The 15,427-nt window shown below is 34.7% G+C and overlaps 1 protein-coding gene and 1 pseudogene across 4 annotated transcripts; both read right to left on the reverse strand.

Moving 5' to 3' along the window:
- Nucleotides 1-258: 258 nt before the first annotated feature.
- Nucleotides 259-4,637, reverse strand: LOC149565528 (putative pentatricopeptide repeat-containing protein At3g23330 pseudogene; annotated as a pseudogene). The gene has a single exon (XR_016362050.1). The product of XR_016362050.1 is annotated as a putative pentatricopeptide repeat-containing protein At3g23330 pseudogene (transcript).
- Nucleotides 4,638-8,321: 3,684 nt separating this feature from the next.
- LOC149565529 (pentatricopeptide repeat-containing protein At1g08070, chloroplastic-like) lies at nt 8,322-12,023 on the reverse strand. 3 transcript variants are annotated; one of them, XM_089819039.1, is made up of 3 exons: nt 10,715-12,023; nt 9,282-10,549; nt 8,322-8,799 (listed from the first exon to the last, which is right to left on the reverse strand). In XM_089819039.1, exons 1-2 carry the CDS (start codon nt 11,886-11,888, stop codon nt 9,654-9,656), a joined length of 2,070 nt encoding a protein of 689 aa, XP_089675165.1. In that variant the 5' UTR covers nt 11,889-12,023; the 3' UTR covers nt 8,322-8,799; nt 9,282-9,653. The 3 variants fall into 3 exon arrangements, with proteins under 3 accessions (XP_089675165.1, XP_089675164.1, XP_089675163.1); XM_089819038.1 differs by having other exon boundaries at nt 9,282-9,493; nt 9,619-12,023; XM_089819037.1 differs by having other exon boundaries at nt 9,282-12,023.
- Nucleotides 12,024-15,427: the final 3,404 nt, after the last annotated feature.

Below are 15,427 nucleotides of genomic sequence, written 5' to 3' on the forward strand. Positions count from 1 at the left end.
TTTTATATTTTAACATGTGAAAGACATCTATAGAACGCTTAATTTAATTGTATTTTCTCTAAGTCCCTTAGATAAATCTCTCTATGAATATTCTATTATTCTTCATGCAAAGATGGAAGTTAAAAACATGCTGCAATATGGAAATGTATGTATCAGGAGACCTCATACACATGTTTTTCCTTAATTCGACATCTGAGATACAAATGTGTATATTAGAAAGAAGACCTACATGAATCAAACAATATGGACACTAGTAGCTGGAATAAATCTATCATTGCAAAGTGTAAGAACAGCACATAGAGGGGAGCAGAATACATATATGTATTCCATGTAGCAGCCTCAACTAAAAATTTACCCTCCGGAATAATAAAGTATTTATAAGAAAGTACTAGAGGCGTACAAGCCAACACCAGCCTCTTGAAGCTTGGAAAGTAGGTCCAAAAGTGCTAAAGTAGGGTCTTCAGTCTTCTTGAATACATTAGCCAAAGGTGTCATGATGGTCAACCCGGCATTTTCATTACACATATAAACACCATATCAATCTAGCATGTAATTATGCAAAATCAAATCACTGACCAACAACTGAATATAGGAAGGGAGATGGTCAATATAATTTAATTCATTTCAATGTAAATTTCAAGTAATTCCTCCGATTCAAGCTCTTTCAGCATATTATTTCTTCCAAGGATGTAAATTTCAGGAACTACGTGAGCATTTATATAGGTTTCTTTAAAAGATGAAACCTACAGAACAAGAGGTAGAATTTTTTAGGGTCACACATTTGAGTTGTTGAGAAGCGTCTAGCTTTAATGGCTCTTCCTCAACTGGCAGTAATAATTCTTCTTTGATTCCTTTTCATGGAAATCAGTTTTTTGAGCTGCTCAGATTTCCAAACTTCAAAATTGAAGATCTTCATGGTTTAGAAATTGACCACTTCTGTAACTTCGCTCGAGTCCTCTTCATTCTTGTAAACTATCTTTTTCTGTATCGTGTTTTCTTCAGAAAGAGAGTTAAACCAGAAATCATTCAAATTGTCTGACATCGTTTGCATCTCCTCAGCACCTCACTGACTTTTACAAAACAATTTGAGAGATTGAAGCTTCTGATTCTGTTTCTTCTTCTTGAAGACCATGATCATCCTTCACTCTAGAAATGACAATTTTCCAGAAACTAAAAATAGAAGCCCCATTCCTTCTTGCTATTCCAGAACTTACCTAATGAAAGCCTCTGTTACTAACTAGATTCACTCAGAATCACCAGTAGTCTCCACATGAACATTGCCCATGTTCAAAATGATGGAAACGATTTGCATCTCTTACAACAATTTTCCTTTCAACAATCCTCGAAATAAACTTAGTTGCAGTGTGGCAGTCACGACATACTCGAAGATTCTTGACAACTGTAATAGTTGTTCCAGGGGATGTGTTTAACAACCCAAACGCAATAGCCAACTTCTCACTATGGTGGCATAGTAGTAGTTCCTTCTCTTCACTCTCCACATCATTTAATACAGGTTTTGTATCTGGAATATACCCGGCTGCCTTCATCTTTCCAGATAGTTTTTCTAACTCTTCATAGATCTCCTGTGTTTGTGGGTGTAATCTGTCTCCTACAAAAAAAACATGTACTATTTTATGGACTTCGATCCAGCTACATCCAGGTGTCTTTATGATTCCTGTATCTTTCATCACTCTCCTTAACTTTTGAAGTTCACTCCACCTGCCCACTTCTGCATAAAGATTTGACAGAAGAACGTAAGATGCAGCACTTTCAGATTTAAACTCGAAAAGGAGTTTTGCCACAAATTCTCCAAGCCTAATATTCTTATGTGATCTACAAGCACCAAGTAAACACGTCCATACAACTGTATCAGGTTTTATTGGCAACTTGATGATAAAATTTAGAGATTGCTCAAGATAGCCAGCACGGCTAAGAAGATCAACCATGCCTGCATAGTGGTCTGTCTTGGGGGTTATATTAGACTCGGTAATGCGATTGAAGTATTTACATCCATCATCGACTAGGCCTGCATGGCTACATGCAAATAGAACAGAAACAAAGGTTATATGATCGAGCTCAGCTCCAGAATGCTTCATTAATTCAAAGAGTTCAAGAGCATCCTCGCTGTAGCCATGCATTGCGTATCCTGCAATCATTGCATTCCATGATATTACATCAGAATGATCAATTTTGTCAAACAATACACGACTCCTCTGTATGCTTCCGCATTTGCCATACATATCTATTAGAGCGTTCACAACTGCATCTGACAAAGATCCACTTTTGATTATCCTTTGATGGATTTCCATTCCCTGTTCTAAAGCTCCAAGTTTGGCACAAGCTGGGAGGATGCTCGCAAAAGTTAACGAGTCTGGATCTATGCCTATCAACCGCATTTGCTTAAAAATATCTAAGGCTTTATCAACGAGTCCATTTTGTTTATATCCTACAATAATCGTATTCCATGAGACCACATTTTGTTGAGGTAGTAGTTTATCAAACACTTTCCTCGCTTTCTGTATGCTACCACATTTTGCATACATGTCCAGCAGTGCGTTCGAGGCCACATCTGACATATATCTGTTTTCTACTAGTTTTTCATGGATTTCCATGCCTTGCTCCAAAGCTCCCATTTTGGCACATGCTGACATAATAGTGGCAAAGGTTTCTGAGTCTGGCGCTATACCCGCCAATTGCATTTGCTTAAAGAACTGCAAGGCTTTTTCAACATGTTCATGTTGTGCATATCCAGCAATGACTGCACTCCATGAGACCACATTTCGTTGAGGCATTTCTTCAAAAATCCTTAAGACCCCATCAAGATCTCCTTGCTGTGCATATCCGGTAAGTATCGCATTCCACGAGACAAGGTTTGCATTTTTCATTTTCTCAAATAGTGCGCATGCTTTCTGTATATATCCACATTTCGCATACATGTCAATCAGTGAAGTTGTGGCTACCGCTCCTGACAAACATCCTGTGTCAATTATTTTTTGATGGATTTCCATACCCTGTTCTAAAGCTCCCATTTTGGCACATGCTGACACGATGCCGGAAAATGTTACTGAGTTTGGCTCTACACCAGCAAGCAGCATTTGCTTAAATATCTCCAAGGCCTCTTTAGCATACCCTGTTTGCATGTATCCAGTAATAACTGCAGTCCATGAGACCACATTCCGTAGAGGCATCTTTTCTAACAATTCACGCGAATTTTGTATGCTTCCGCATTTTGCATACATGTCTATCAGGGCAGTCATAACTAGTACATCAGACAACAATCCGTTCTTTATTATTTTTGAATGGATATCCATACCAAGTTCTAAAGCTTCCATTTTGGCACATGCTGGAAGGATGCTGACGATGGTTGACGAATCTAGCTTGACACCTGCCAATTGCATCTGCTTAAAAATTTCCAAGGATTCATCAAAAAACCCATTTCGAGTATATCCCACTATCATAGCATTCCACGAGACCACATTCTCTCGAGGCATGTCTTCAAACAATTTGCGCGCCTTCTGCACTCTTCGACATTTAGCATACATGTCCACAAGGGAATTGGAAACTAAAACATTTGACAAAAGACCACTTTCAACTATTGTCTTATGGATTTCCATACCCTTTTCCAAGTCTCCTTTTTCGGCACAGGCTGGGAGGATGCTTATAAAAGTCGCTGGGTTAGGTTTTACACCTGCGAATTGCATTTGCTTAAAAAAGTGTAACCCTTCTTCAACAAAACCGTGTTTTGTATGCCCAGTTATGATTGTTGTCCATGAGACCACGTTTTTTTGAGGCAATTTATCGAAAAGCCTCAAAGCTTCATCAAGAGCACCGTTATGTGCATATGCTGTAATCATTGCATTCCATGAAATCACATTTGCGTTAGGCATTCTGTCGAACAATTGACGTGCCTTCGGTATCCTCTGACATTTTGCGTACATGTTCATCAGGGTATTCATCACAGTAAGGTCAGATTGAAATCCACATCTAATGATTTTTCCATGGATCTGCCTGCCATTTTTTAGGGATTTCGTGTCAGCGCAGGCGGGAAGAATAGTCGAGAAAGTGAATTGATCTGGTTGAGCCTCTGTTAGTTGCATTTGCTGAAACAATGCCAATGCCTCTTGACGAAGCCCTTGCCTTCTGTAAAGTCCAATCCGCATATTCCATGAAAAGACGTTTGTGTCACTCCTGTCCTCCAAAGCATTGCGAGCGTCCACTAAGCTTCCACACTTGGCATACATATTGATAATTGTAAACCCTGTGCCATTGATGTGAGAATGCATTCGTTTACCCCACTCAGTACAGAGTACTCTCGGTTTCAGACTGAGATGGTAAATGGATGGCATTGAATTAATCTGCATTGTTATCCATTCAACTATAATTGAACACTGATTTCCAATTCTTCTGAATCTGACTTCTTAAGCAGAGGAAGACTCTGATCTCTCTCATTCTGTAACTCAAGACTGCTGATTTCTCCAAGAACCTTCTATATCTTTTTTAACTATTTTCGATTTGCTAACAATTAAATCAAACTAGTCGGTGGAGGTTGTTAAAACTGTAGAAATGAAAAGTGCCTACTTCTGCACTTTACATCTTTTATCGGCGCCTCGCTTCGAGTATTAATTGTTCACAATTTCTTTGGTTTGAGTTTTTCAATCTAAGGAGACGAATTGGTAGCCGTTCACGATCTTTTCAATTTATCATTTATTAAAATTTTCAAAAAATCATACATGTATTAATAGTTGATCATTTTAAATTATTTTGGTTGCTGATTAGTCTGTTTGTACAAAAAGAATAATTGTTTGGCACCCAGCTATCCTCCTACAAATTGAACAGTTGATCAATTTTCAAAAGAACAAAAATATCATGAATTTTTTTTGAAAATTTCAACATTTGATCTTCATAATCTACATAGTTTCTGGAAAAAAATTAATTTGACTTTGTTTTGACATTTTGAGTGAGTGCTTATTGAAAGTGAACATAATGCGGAAAAGACGAAAAGCTCTTCATCTCCCCTATTACATTTCTTAAAACTATTTTATTTTATTACTAAATTATAGATATATTATATTTATATTTATTATTAACATCTAAAACTTTTTATATAAAAGACATTAAGAAATATCATTTTCAAAATGTTTATTCAAATTTTTTAAAAGTTTTGAAATGAATTTAAACATTTCAAATTGTTATGATAGTTTTGTACATGTAATTACAATAATAAATAGTACTTCTAAATTGATTTTGGAGTGTTGATAATAGTACAAAAAGTCAAAGCAACTCTTTAAGTTATGAAAAGGCATACAAGCTCTTTCAATTATGAAAAGGTAGACAAGCTCTTTCAATTATGAAAAGACATTACCTACTTGACATAAAGAATCGCCATAGATGAAGTGTATGAAAGTCTTTTAACCTTTATTCCTTCTCAAAAATGGTGAAAGAATCAAATTCTATATCATATTCTTTTTAAGGAATGTTATTTCATTAGTCGTTATACTAGCATATATATATATATATATATATATATATATATATATATATATATATATATATATCGAGAGTCATCTTTCTTAGTGTACCTATTTTATTTAAATCCTAGTCCACACAAAAAAAAATTCATAAGATTTAAAGACAATAGGCACCTCGAGAAGGATCACTCTCACCATATATATATATATATATATATATATATATATATATATATATATATATATATATATATAAGCTAGTAGCAGTCGTCGTGCACCATGGAAAATAATTTTAAATTTTTTAAATCTAAATATTTACTTATATTATATTAATATGAGTCATCTCTATTATATGGATTTTTATATTATTATATTTGATATATTAATATATTCAATATATATTCAATAATAATATCAATATATTTAATATTAATTATCATATGGATTATTATATTATTATTAATAAAGTGGCAATTAGTAATATTGTGTTTATAATCTTAATTAAAGTTTATCAAGGTTAGAGGTATAATTATGATTGGGTATTAGGATCATGGTTAGTATTTAGATTATAGTTTCTTTGGGTTTGTCTTAAGATATAATGTGTATGGTTAATGTTAGGATAAAGCTTACAATTAGAGTCAAGGATGAGATTATGGATAGGGCTAGAGTTAGACTTAAGATTTAGGTTATGGTTATGGTTAGAATTATGGTTAATTTTGGATCTCTCTCTCTCTCTCTCTCTCTCTCTCTCTCTCTCTCTCTCTCTCACACGCGCGCGCGCGCACACGCACACATTTCTACTCTCTCTAGATATTCCCCTTAATCACTCGCTCTCCCTTCCAATCCTCCCTCGTCTCTCTCTCTCTCTCACACACACACACACACACTCACACACACACAATATCTTCCTCCCTCTACTATCCATTACCTCTCCTTATATATACCCCCTAATCATCCTCTCTCTATGCCAATCTCTAAGTTCTCTTTCTATTAAAAATATAATAAGATCCCTTACCTCTCTCTCTCTAGATATGCCCCCTAATCATCTTTCCCTCTATCCCCCTCTCTATTAAAAACATAATATGAGTCAATCTCTCTCTCTCTCTCTCTCTCTCTCTCTCTCTCTCTCTAAAACATAATGGGATCCCTTTCCTCTCTCTCTAGATATGCCCCCTACACCTTCTCTTTAAATTGCTCCTCTCCTCCATCCATCTCTCTAGATATGCCCCCCCTCTCTCTCTTTCTATATATATTTATATGCCCCTAATATATCTCTCCCTCTCCCTCCCTCTCTCTTTTATTCCTTCCCTCATCTCTCTCTCTCTCTCAATATCTCTCTCCCTCTACTATCCATTACCTCTCTCTATTTATACCCCTAATCATCCTCTCTCTCCTTACAAGTTAGAAGCATGTAATTTGGGTGATGATAGCTTTGCTAAAATTGCTTGCAATTGTAATTTGGGATGCCCAAATTGGATCTGAGGTCCCATCTCATATATTTTTTGTGTAACACCTATTATTGTAGTTTGGGATGTTGTACATCTTGGGCTTAATTCTGAATTTGTTCCCCCTGTCCCTGCACAAAGAAAGAGCAAGAATAAATCACTCCCCATTTCTATTATTTGTGTAACTCATAATTTAGAAACAAAATGATTATTTAAACAACGCAAAACAAAAACTTTGGAACTTCAGAGAATAGGACACAAACATAACAAGATGATTGGCTTACATGGTTCTCCGTTAAATGCAACAAAATAAGCCTATTAGCCTATTATCTTCATTTATATAAGTGTTTTAACTATTTAAATATGAAGAGTCAAGAAGTAGATAAAGTATAAACTCTTTAAAAAATCTAATTGATACATATTACATCCAAGAAAATGGTGTCTATGTGAATTACAGTTCTTTAATATTCTAATTATCAAATGGCCTTTGGTATACTAAAATGTCATTTGAATTTTTAATTTTAATATTCAATTTTGTTTGTAATTGTCCTCTAATTTTTTTTATTTGCACGACATATTCTCTTGTTGGGATTTGCTTCTGCCATTGTATATGCCTCTCGACATAATTAGATCTTAAGTATAATCTAAATTGTAATTTATTTAATAATTAAATTCTAATTGTACTTAAATTTTAATCATTGCATTAAAGAATGCATGTCCAATGATTGTAGGCGCACATATAGAAGATTAACAAGATTTGCCTTAATCTAGTGGAGTGTTTAGTGAACAATGGTAATTATCAATTGACAAAATATTTGAGTAAATAATTACTACATATGTTTGGTAAGATAGAATCTTCACCATAAAAAATATGAAAGAAATTTAGAATGCATAAGCAAATAAAAAGTTTTTAATAGGCATCTGCATCTGGATCCATATTGTAATTCATTTTGTAACATTCTATGATAAAAAGTGTTGATGACTTAAAATATTAGATCATAATCAGATTTTTTAAAGTATACTATCTTTGTTATAATGTGTAATTGTATTGTTTAATAACTATTTGTTATCATTTTAGTAGTAACTACAATGATAGTTTTTTATCTTATATAAGTACTTTTCTAATCTTATATAGATCAAATATTTAGTAAGACCTATCAAAAAATAATATTAAATTATTAATAAATCTACTAATTTTTATTTTTCCCTTCCTTTTGCAGTGGCTCATAAAAATAAAAATAAAAAATTGTAGAGATATAAAAATTCGAATAGAAACATTTGCTTACAAAGTGTAAAAATGAACTATTCAAAAAAGAAAGTAAATTTAAGAAACAATACAAAATGGTCTTAGAGACTCTCTTTTTTTATGGAGAGGCAATCCATCAAGGTTAGAAAGATGAAAAATAACTATTCATAAATGAACACACAGCCAAGCATAGTTAATTAATTCTTATTGATTTTTACTATCAATTAATTCAGTAACAGAGAACATATATCTGCACCACATCAAATTCAGTAACAGAGAACATATATATGCACCACATCAAATGATAATCTGAGTCGATAAAAAAGAGCCTGATGGGTTAACAACAATAAAAATGAAAACCACTTCAAAATAAATTTAAATAACTAATTCTCAGGATCCCTTGGACAGCATGGACAGTGGTTGGATCCTTTATCCTCCTGCTTTTAATTTCACAAAGAGGCAGTTCATGCCGAAAGAAGCAATAGTGATATGTGTTAAGACTGACTTATTAAGAAACCATCCAATTCGCCCGGGTGATGAGCTACAACTGGGAAGCTCTTTCTGGCGCCCTAATTACTTAAGCTCCTCATGAGTTATTGTACTGCTCAATCATCCTCATGAGCTCGTCCTATTTTCAGGCCTGTATTCATCATAAATATGTCACATTGTCAAGAAAGTAATTGACAAGAGAAGCCACATTGGACATCTTGAATTGTTATTTAAAAGGTTTTCAATAGTTAACATCTACAAGCAGTGTCATTTTGAAAGAAAAACCTATTCAAATGTGCTGCTTATGTGGCAAAGCGCTTCTAAATGTATTAGAGAAGGATCTTTGAAAATCAAGAGAGAAAATCTCTGTGACTTTCCACTCCTGTTTGCAGTGGAAGTCTAATAACTAGACTAGAACTGAAGATTTTAGGTACAATTTAACTGTACCAAAATGATATCATTTAACTGGACACTTGCATTACATGATCACTAATGGCAAAACATACACCTCGATGAATATATAACTGATCATACAAATTAGGCTCTATAGCAGATCTGACCTAGGGCCAAGATGTCAAAATTAATTCAGGCAAAGAGACAGAAATTTGACGAAGGAAGGAAGGAGTAAACAACCATCATGAAATAATCTCCCCATCGTTTCCAATTATTAGCTTGATAGGAAGCCATCCTTCCGCGTTCTTGTTGGCTCACCAGAATTCAGTTTTGCAGTTTTTCTTTGAACATGCCCCACATAGCGTATCCGATTATTCACCTTCTCCTTGGCGTTATAAAATGGGGTTTCTACCAAAATACCCAATCGGTATAACTAGAGGGTGATCCGTACTCTGCAACATATTTTCATAATGTCAAAAGCATAGTCTCGCACTTTAAGCTCTCAAAACAACAATATTTGGGAAGCCAAAAGAAAATTCTGATACCCTCTTGTCTCTGTAAATCTGACACCATGTACCTTATCAAAGTACAGGCTTGTGTCTGTGGCTCGTTTCACCAATAATCTTCACACGAACATCGTCCATATTTGAAATGATGGAAACGATTTGCATCTCTCACAACAATTTCTCTTGAAGTAATATTAGAAATAAACTTGGTTGAAGTGTGGCAATCACTGCATACTCGGAGGTTCTTGACAACTCTAATGATTGTTCCAGGGAATGTGTTCAACAATCCAAACGCAATTGCCAACTTCTCACTATGATGGCAGAGGAGTAATTCCTTCTCCTCTTCCTCCACATCATTGAATATAGGTTTTGTATCTCGAATATACCCGGCTGCTTTCATCTCCGAAGACAATTTTTCCAACTCTCTATAGATCGCCTGAGTTTGTGGATGTGATCTGTCTCCCACACAGAATGCGTGTACTGTTTTGTGGATTTCAATCCAACTACATCCAGGTATCTTTTTAACTCCCATTTCTTTCATCGATGTCCTGACCTTTTGAGCATCACCCCACTTTCCCGCTATGGCATAGATGTTTGACAAAAGAACAAATGGTGCAGGATTTTTTGAATCCAACTCAAATAGGCTTTTCGCCACAGATTCCCCTAGCTTTATATCCTTATGAGTTCGACAAGCGCCGAGTAATGACATCCACACAACTACATCAGGTTTAATTGGGATTTTGATGATAAAATTCAGGGCCTCCTCAAGATAGCCAACTCGACCAAGAAGATCAACCATACACACATAATGATCCGTCGAAGGCATTATTGAATAAGTGTCACTCATGGAATGAAAGGATTTACAAGCATCACCCACTAGACCTGCATGGCTGCATGCAAAAAAAACACAAACAAAGCTTACATGGTCTGGGTTGGTTCCAGAGTGCTTCATTTGTTCAAACAGTTCAATCGCGTCCTTGGTATAACCATGCATTGCATACCCTGCAATCATTGCATTCCATGAGATTACGCCTGGATGATGAATTTTATCAAACAAATTGCGTGCCTTATGTACACGCGAACATTTTGCGTACATGTCTATCAGTGCATTCCAAACTATCTCTGACAAATATCCCATTTTTACTACATTTTGATGGATCTCCATACCCTGTTCCAAAGCTCCAAGTCTGGCACAAGCTGGGAGGATACTTGCAAAGGTTGAAGGGCTTGGCTTCACACCCGCAATTTGCATTTGCTTAAACGTCTCCATGGCTTTATCAACAAACCCATTTTGTGCATATCCTACAATCATCGCATTCCATGACACTACATTTCGCTGAGGCATTTGGACAAACAAATCGCGCGCCTTCTGAATGCTTCCGCATTTACCGTACATGTCTATCAAGGCACTCAAAACTACGACATTTGACAAAAAACCACTTTCAATTACCTTTTGATGAATCTCCTTACCTTGTTCCACAGTCCCCATTTTGGCACACGCTGGGAGGGTACTTGCAAAGATTGCCGAGTCTGCCTTTTCATCAGATAATTGCATTAGCTTAAAAATCTCCAAAGCTTTTCCGCCATTGTCATTCTGCGCATATCCAGCAATGATGGCAGTCCAGGAGACAACAGTTCGTTGAGGCATTTCTTCGAAAAGCCGGAGAGCCTCGTCAAGCACACCCTTTTGAACGTACCCTGTAATCATGGCATTCCATGAGACCACGTCCGCATTAGGCATTTTGTCAAACAGTTCGCGCGATCGCTGTATGCTTCCACATTTTGCATACATGTCTATCAGGGCATTCGTAACAGTAACATGAGGATGAAACCCACATCGAACAACTTTTCCATGAATCTGCAAACCACTTCTTAGAGATCCCAAGTGGGCGTACACAGGAAGAATTGTGGAAAAGGTGAAATGATCAGGTTGGACCAGCGTTTGTTGCATTCGGTGAAACATGGTGAATGCTTCTTGAGAAATCCCATGCTTTCGGTAAGCTGTAATCATCATATTCCATGAGGAAACATCTGGTTCAGTCATGTCGTCAAAAGCTTTACGAGCATTCTCCAGACTTCCGCACTTTTCATACATGCTAATGAGTTTATTTTGTAAAAGTGAGTTTGTGGCGAATGTAAATTCCCTATCTTTCATGTGAGAGTGGATTTGTTTACCCTCTGAAAGGAAATTTTTATCAATGCATGCCTGCGAGAGATGATTATATGTAGAAGACTGTGCAGGAAAGCTGCGTGTATTGAGGAGAATCTTTAGCGCCTCTTTCAAGAAGTTTTCTGTACAGAGTATTTTGAAACTCAGATTAAAATGGGCAGTGGATGACATTGAACGTTTTTATTCATTCTATCGTAGCAAAACAAAATTTGCTTTGGTATGATTTGATAGAAGACAGGTGTGATGAACAGTGATCAAAATCTGAGTAGAGAATCTACTGATAATTCTACATTTTCTGAAGCAACTTTTTTAAGTGGACATCCTTAAAAAATTTCTTTAAATAGAGGACTATAAAATTGAAGACGATGGAGAGGAGAGAATCCATTTCTATAATGGAAATCAGCCTCGAATTTGATGGCCGTAATGGCCGTTTTTTTACTTTTATATTGGCATATTGTTATAAGGATTTAACTATTTAATTTTTAGTCAAACTTATTGATTTATGTTTTGTTTCTAATTGCTTCATGATTTGGCTCTAGAATAATAAATAGAACATTGTACTAATGTTTCATGAATAGTGATTCACAGACATCTATCTCATGACAATAATTGAACACAATCACAAATCCAATTTCATGATAATAAATAAAAGGAGTGTTCTATTGATTGTCACACAAATGGATTTGTGTGAATCACTAGTCATAACCATTTATTGTCATGATGGATGGATTTGTGTGAATCACCACTCATAAAATATGAGTCACATCTATCTCATGGCAATAAATTAAACACAATCACTAATCCAATCTTATGATAATAAATGGAAAGAGCGTTCCATTGATTGTCACTAAGATGGATTTGTGTGAATCACTAGTCATTGCCATTTATTTTCATGAGAGATGGATTAGTGTGAATCACTACTCATAAAATATGAGTTAATAATGAGTTTGACTCAAAAACTACTAGTTAAATCCTGATAGCAACATCACAATTTGACTTCAAATTTATTTGAGATTTTTGTACATATTATTCTAAATTTAATTTGGTTCTATGTAATTTATTGTATATTACTAATTTAGAATTTTTAGTTGGAAAATTTTTAAGAAATATTATTGAGATTTTTTTACAATTCATATTTTTATAAAACATAAAATTTTTCAGATATTCAAATCATTAGACTGTCATATAAAAACATATAATAGTGGGGGCGGTCGTCAAATTGAGATGGTCAAAAGAGTCTTTTAGTGAGATGGTAATTGGTCAAAATAAGCTTCTTAGTAGAACTTGTGTGTTAATATTCAATAAAAAAAATACTCTTCAATCTCAAAAAAGTAATTAATTATATCAATAAAAATCACAGTATAAAACTGTTGATTTTTTCATGGATCACTTATTTTGGATTAAAAACATGTTAATGATAAATTATATAACTATTGAAATTAAATGTTTAGAATTTAAACTAATAAATAAATAATAATATAGTTATATTGAAAAATGTAAATTATAAAATCTGCCAGAAAAAAGAAGATGATTATTTATATAATTCATAATACAAACAACATCATAGAACATTATCAACTGAAGTGAATCATGGACCAAAGCCAGAGATACAAAAGAATCTGCAGATAAGGGTTGAACACACATATAAAAGACAAATCACAATCCAAAATCATTTTTATACAAAATCTAGATAATGGGTTGGAGACCTTGAAGGACACCAAAATTTTGATTGCTAATGAATTGAAGAGCTTGACGTTGGATGCATTGGATTTGATTTTCCATATTTAAGCTCTTCCTAGAGTCTGCTTGCAGTTCAAAAGAAAGAGGTGTAAGACAATAAAACATGTCATAGTAAAATTTTAGAAATGCAAGTTCTTGAGGATCATAGAACTTATTAAAGACGGCTTTACATTGGGCTCTCCAAGAATGCAATAAAATTAATTGACGAACTCCTTTAACAATAACATTATTTTGAAGTCCAATTCCAAGTAAGGTCTCTTTCCAGTTAAGATTGTGACAAAAAATAGTAGGCAGATGGTGAAAAACATAATTCCATAACTTCTTAACAAATTGGCAACTCCAAAACATGTGTCTCATGTCTTCCTATTTATGAAAAAAAAGACAATTGATGAGCTAAACCATAATACATTTCAACCTGCCACCAATTGGCAACTTGTAATGTAGTATTTTCCAAGCCATTAATTGTGCTTCAACATTGATTTTTGACTTCCATAAATCAGCAGGGAGTTTGGTCCAAATTTTCACACTAAATTTGCACTTTCATTTACTATTCAAACAAGTTTTTATGAGTAGATTAGGAAGCAGCTGCAAATATATCTTTTTCAAAGGAAAAAAACAAGGAAGGATATGCATAAAGCCATAACCAGTCTTTGAAGAAGTTGCACTAAATTGGGGAGCAAAGCTTCATAGATAGTAAAATGGTACCAAAGATTCAATGAAGATAAGAAAATATTTATACTTGTTCAAATTTAATCTAGATCTAACAATGCCCTGGGACAACCAGATAAGAGTACTAAAATCCCAAAGATCCCCCACCTTATTGATGCATTTTTTGAACAACAAATGTGACAATTTAGGAAAGCTAAGAGCCAAAGGTTGGCCATGATGCAAAATATGTTTGTTCTACCAAATAGAAGAGGTGGAAAAGTTGAAACCATGATGGAGAGAAGCATCTCTCCATCTTAAGAGATGAAAAAAAATTGCCACACTTTCCAGATTGACTAAAGAGAAGGTAAGGCCTTAATAGAGAAGAAATGAGCATGAAGGATCTTGTCTAAGCTTTCCACAGCCTACCATTTTCCTTTAATTGTAGCATGTTCAATCTTGTATTGGACAAGAGTTTTCCAAGGCACATCCCCTTTAATTTCTTTAATAGTCCACTTAGTTGCCAAGTAAACCCCTTGAATCTTTGGAACAATTAACCCCAAACCACCTTTACATTTAGGTTCTATGCAATGACACCAAGAGGTGGATATTAACCCTTGGCTACTATCCCATTTAGACCATAAGAAACTTTTAATAATTTTAAGTAAATCCTCATAACCTCTGTTGGAGGGCATCCAACTAGATGAATAGTAAACATGAGTGGCTAGAAAAGTTTTATTAGCAACTTGAATTCTTCTAGCTAAATAGAGGAATTTATTACCCCAATTCAAGAGTTTAACATTGACCCTATTAATTTACTAGTTCCACATGTCAAATAGAGAAACTCCAAGACCAAAGGGTATCCAGAGATACCTCATAATTTACCTAAGTTTAATCTTCTTCCATTATTGTGGTATACAATGAGGAATAGGCCCATAACAAATCATCAAATAAATTTTTTTCTCGTGAGCAAGCTTGGAACTAGAAATGACATAGTATAATTCCAAAACATCCATAGTGTTATAAAATGTCTTTTTTAGAATTTTGCAAGAATAATAAACTATTATTGATGCAAGCAAGGTCAATGCCCAACAAATCACATGACCAAACATGGTGGAAGGAGAGAACACAATGGAGATCTTAATTATATTTGTTGAAAATCTTTATAAATGTTAGGTTCTGAGACCTTCCCTGTTGTGGCCAATACATAAAGAGATAAAACAATCATATAATCTACTTCATAAATGCAAGATTCATGATCTCCAGCTTCCCAAAATCCCCCTCTTCTATCTTCTATGAATTGCATTAGACCTACAACATGACTC

Source organism: Cupressus sempervirens, chromosome 3 (assembly GCF_028749045.1).
Source record: "Cupressus sempervirens isolate cs-2001-9-10 chromosome 3, ASM2874904v1, whole genome shotgun sequence".
Classification (NCBI taxonomy): domain Eukaryota; kingdom Viridiplantae; phylum Streptophyta; class Pinopsida; order Cupressales; family Cupressaceae; genus Cupressus; species Cupressus sempervirens.

Bases quoted from the DNA above. Each gene is read 5' to 3' on its own strand.
- LOC149565529 (XM_089819038.1), bottom strand. From the start codon at position 11,888: ATGTCATCCACTGCCCATTTTAATCTGAGTTTCAAAATACTCTGTACA.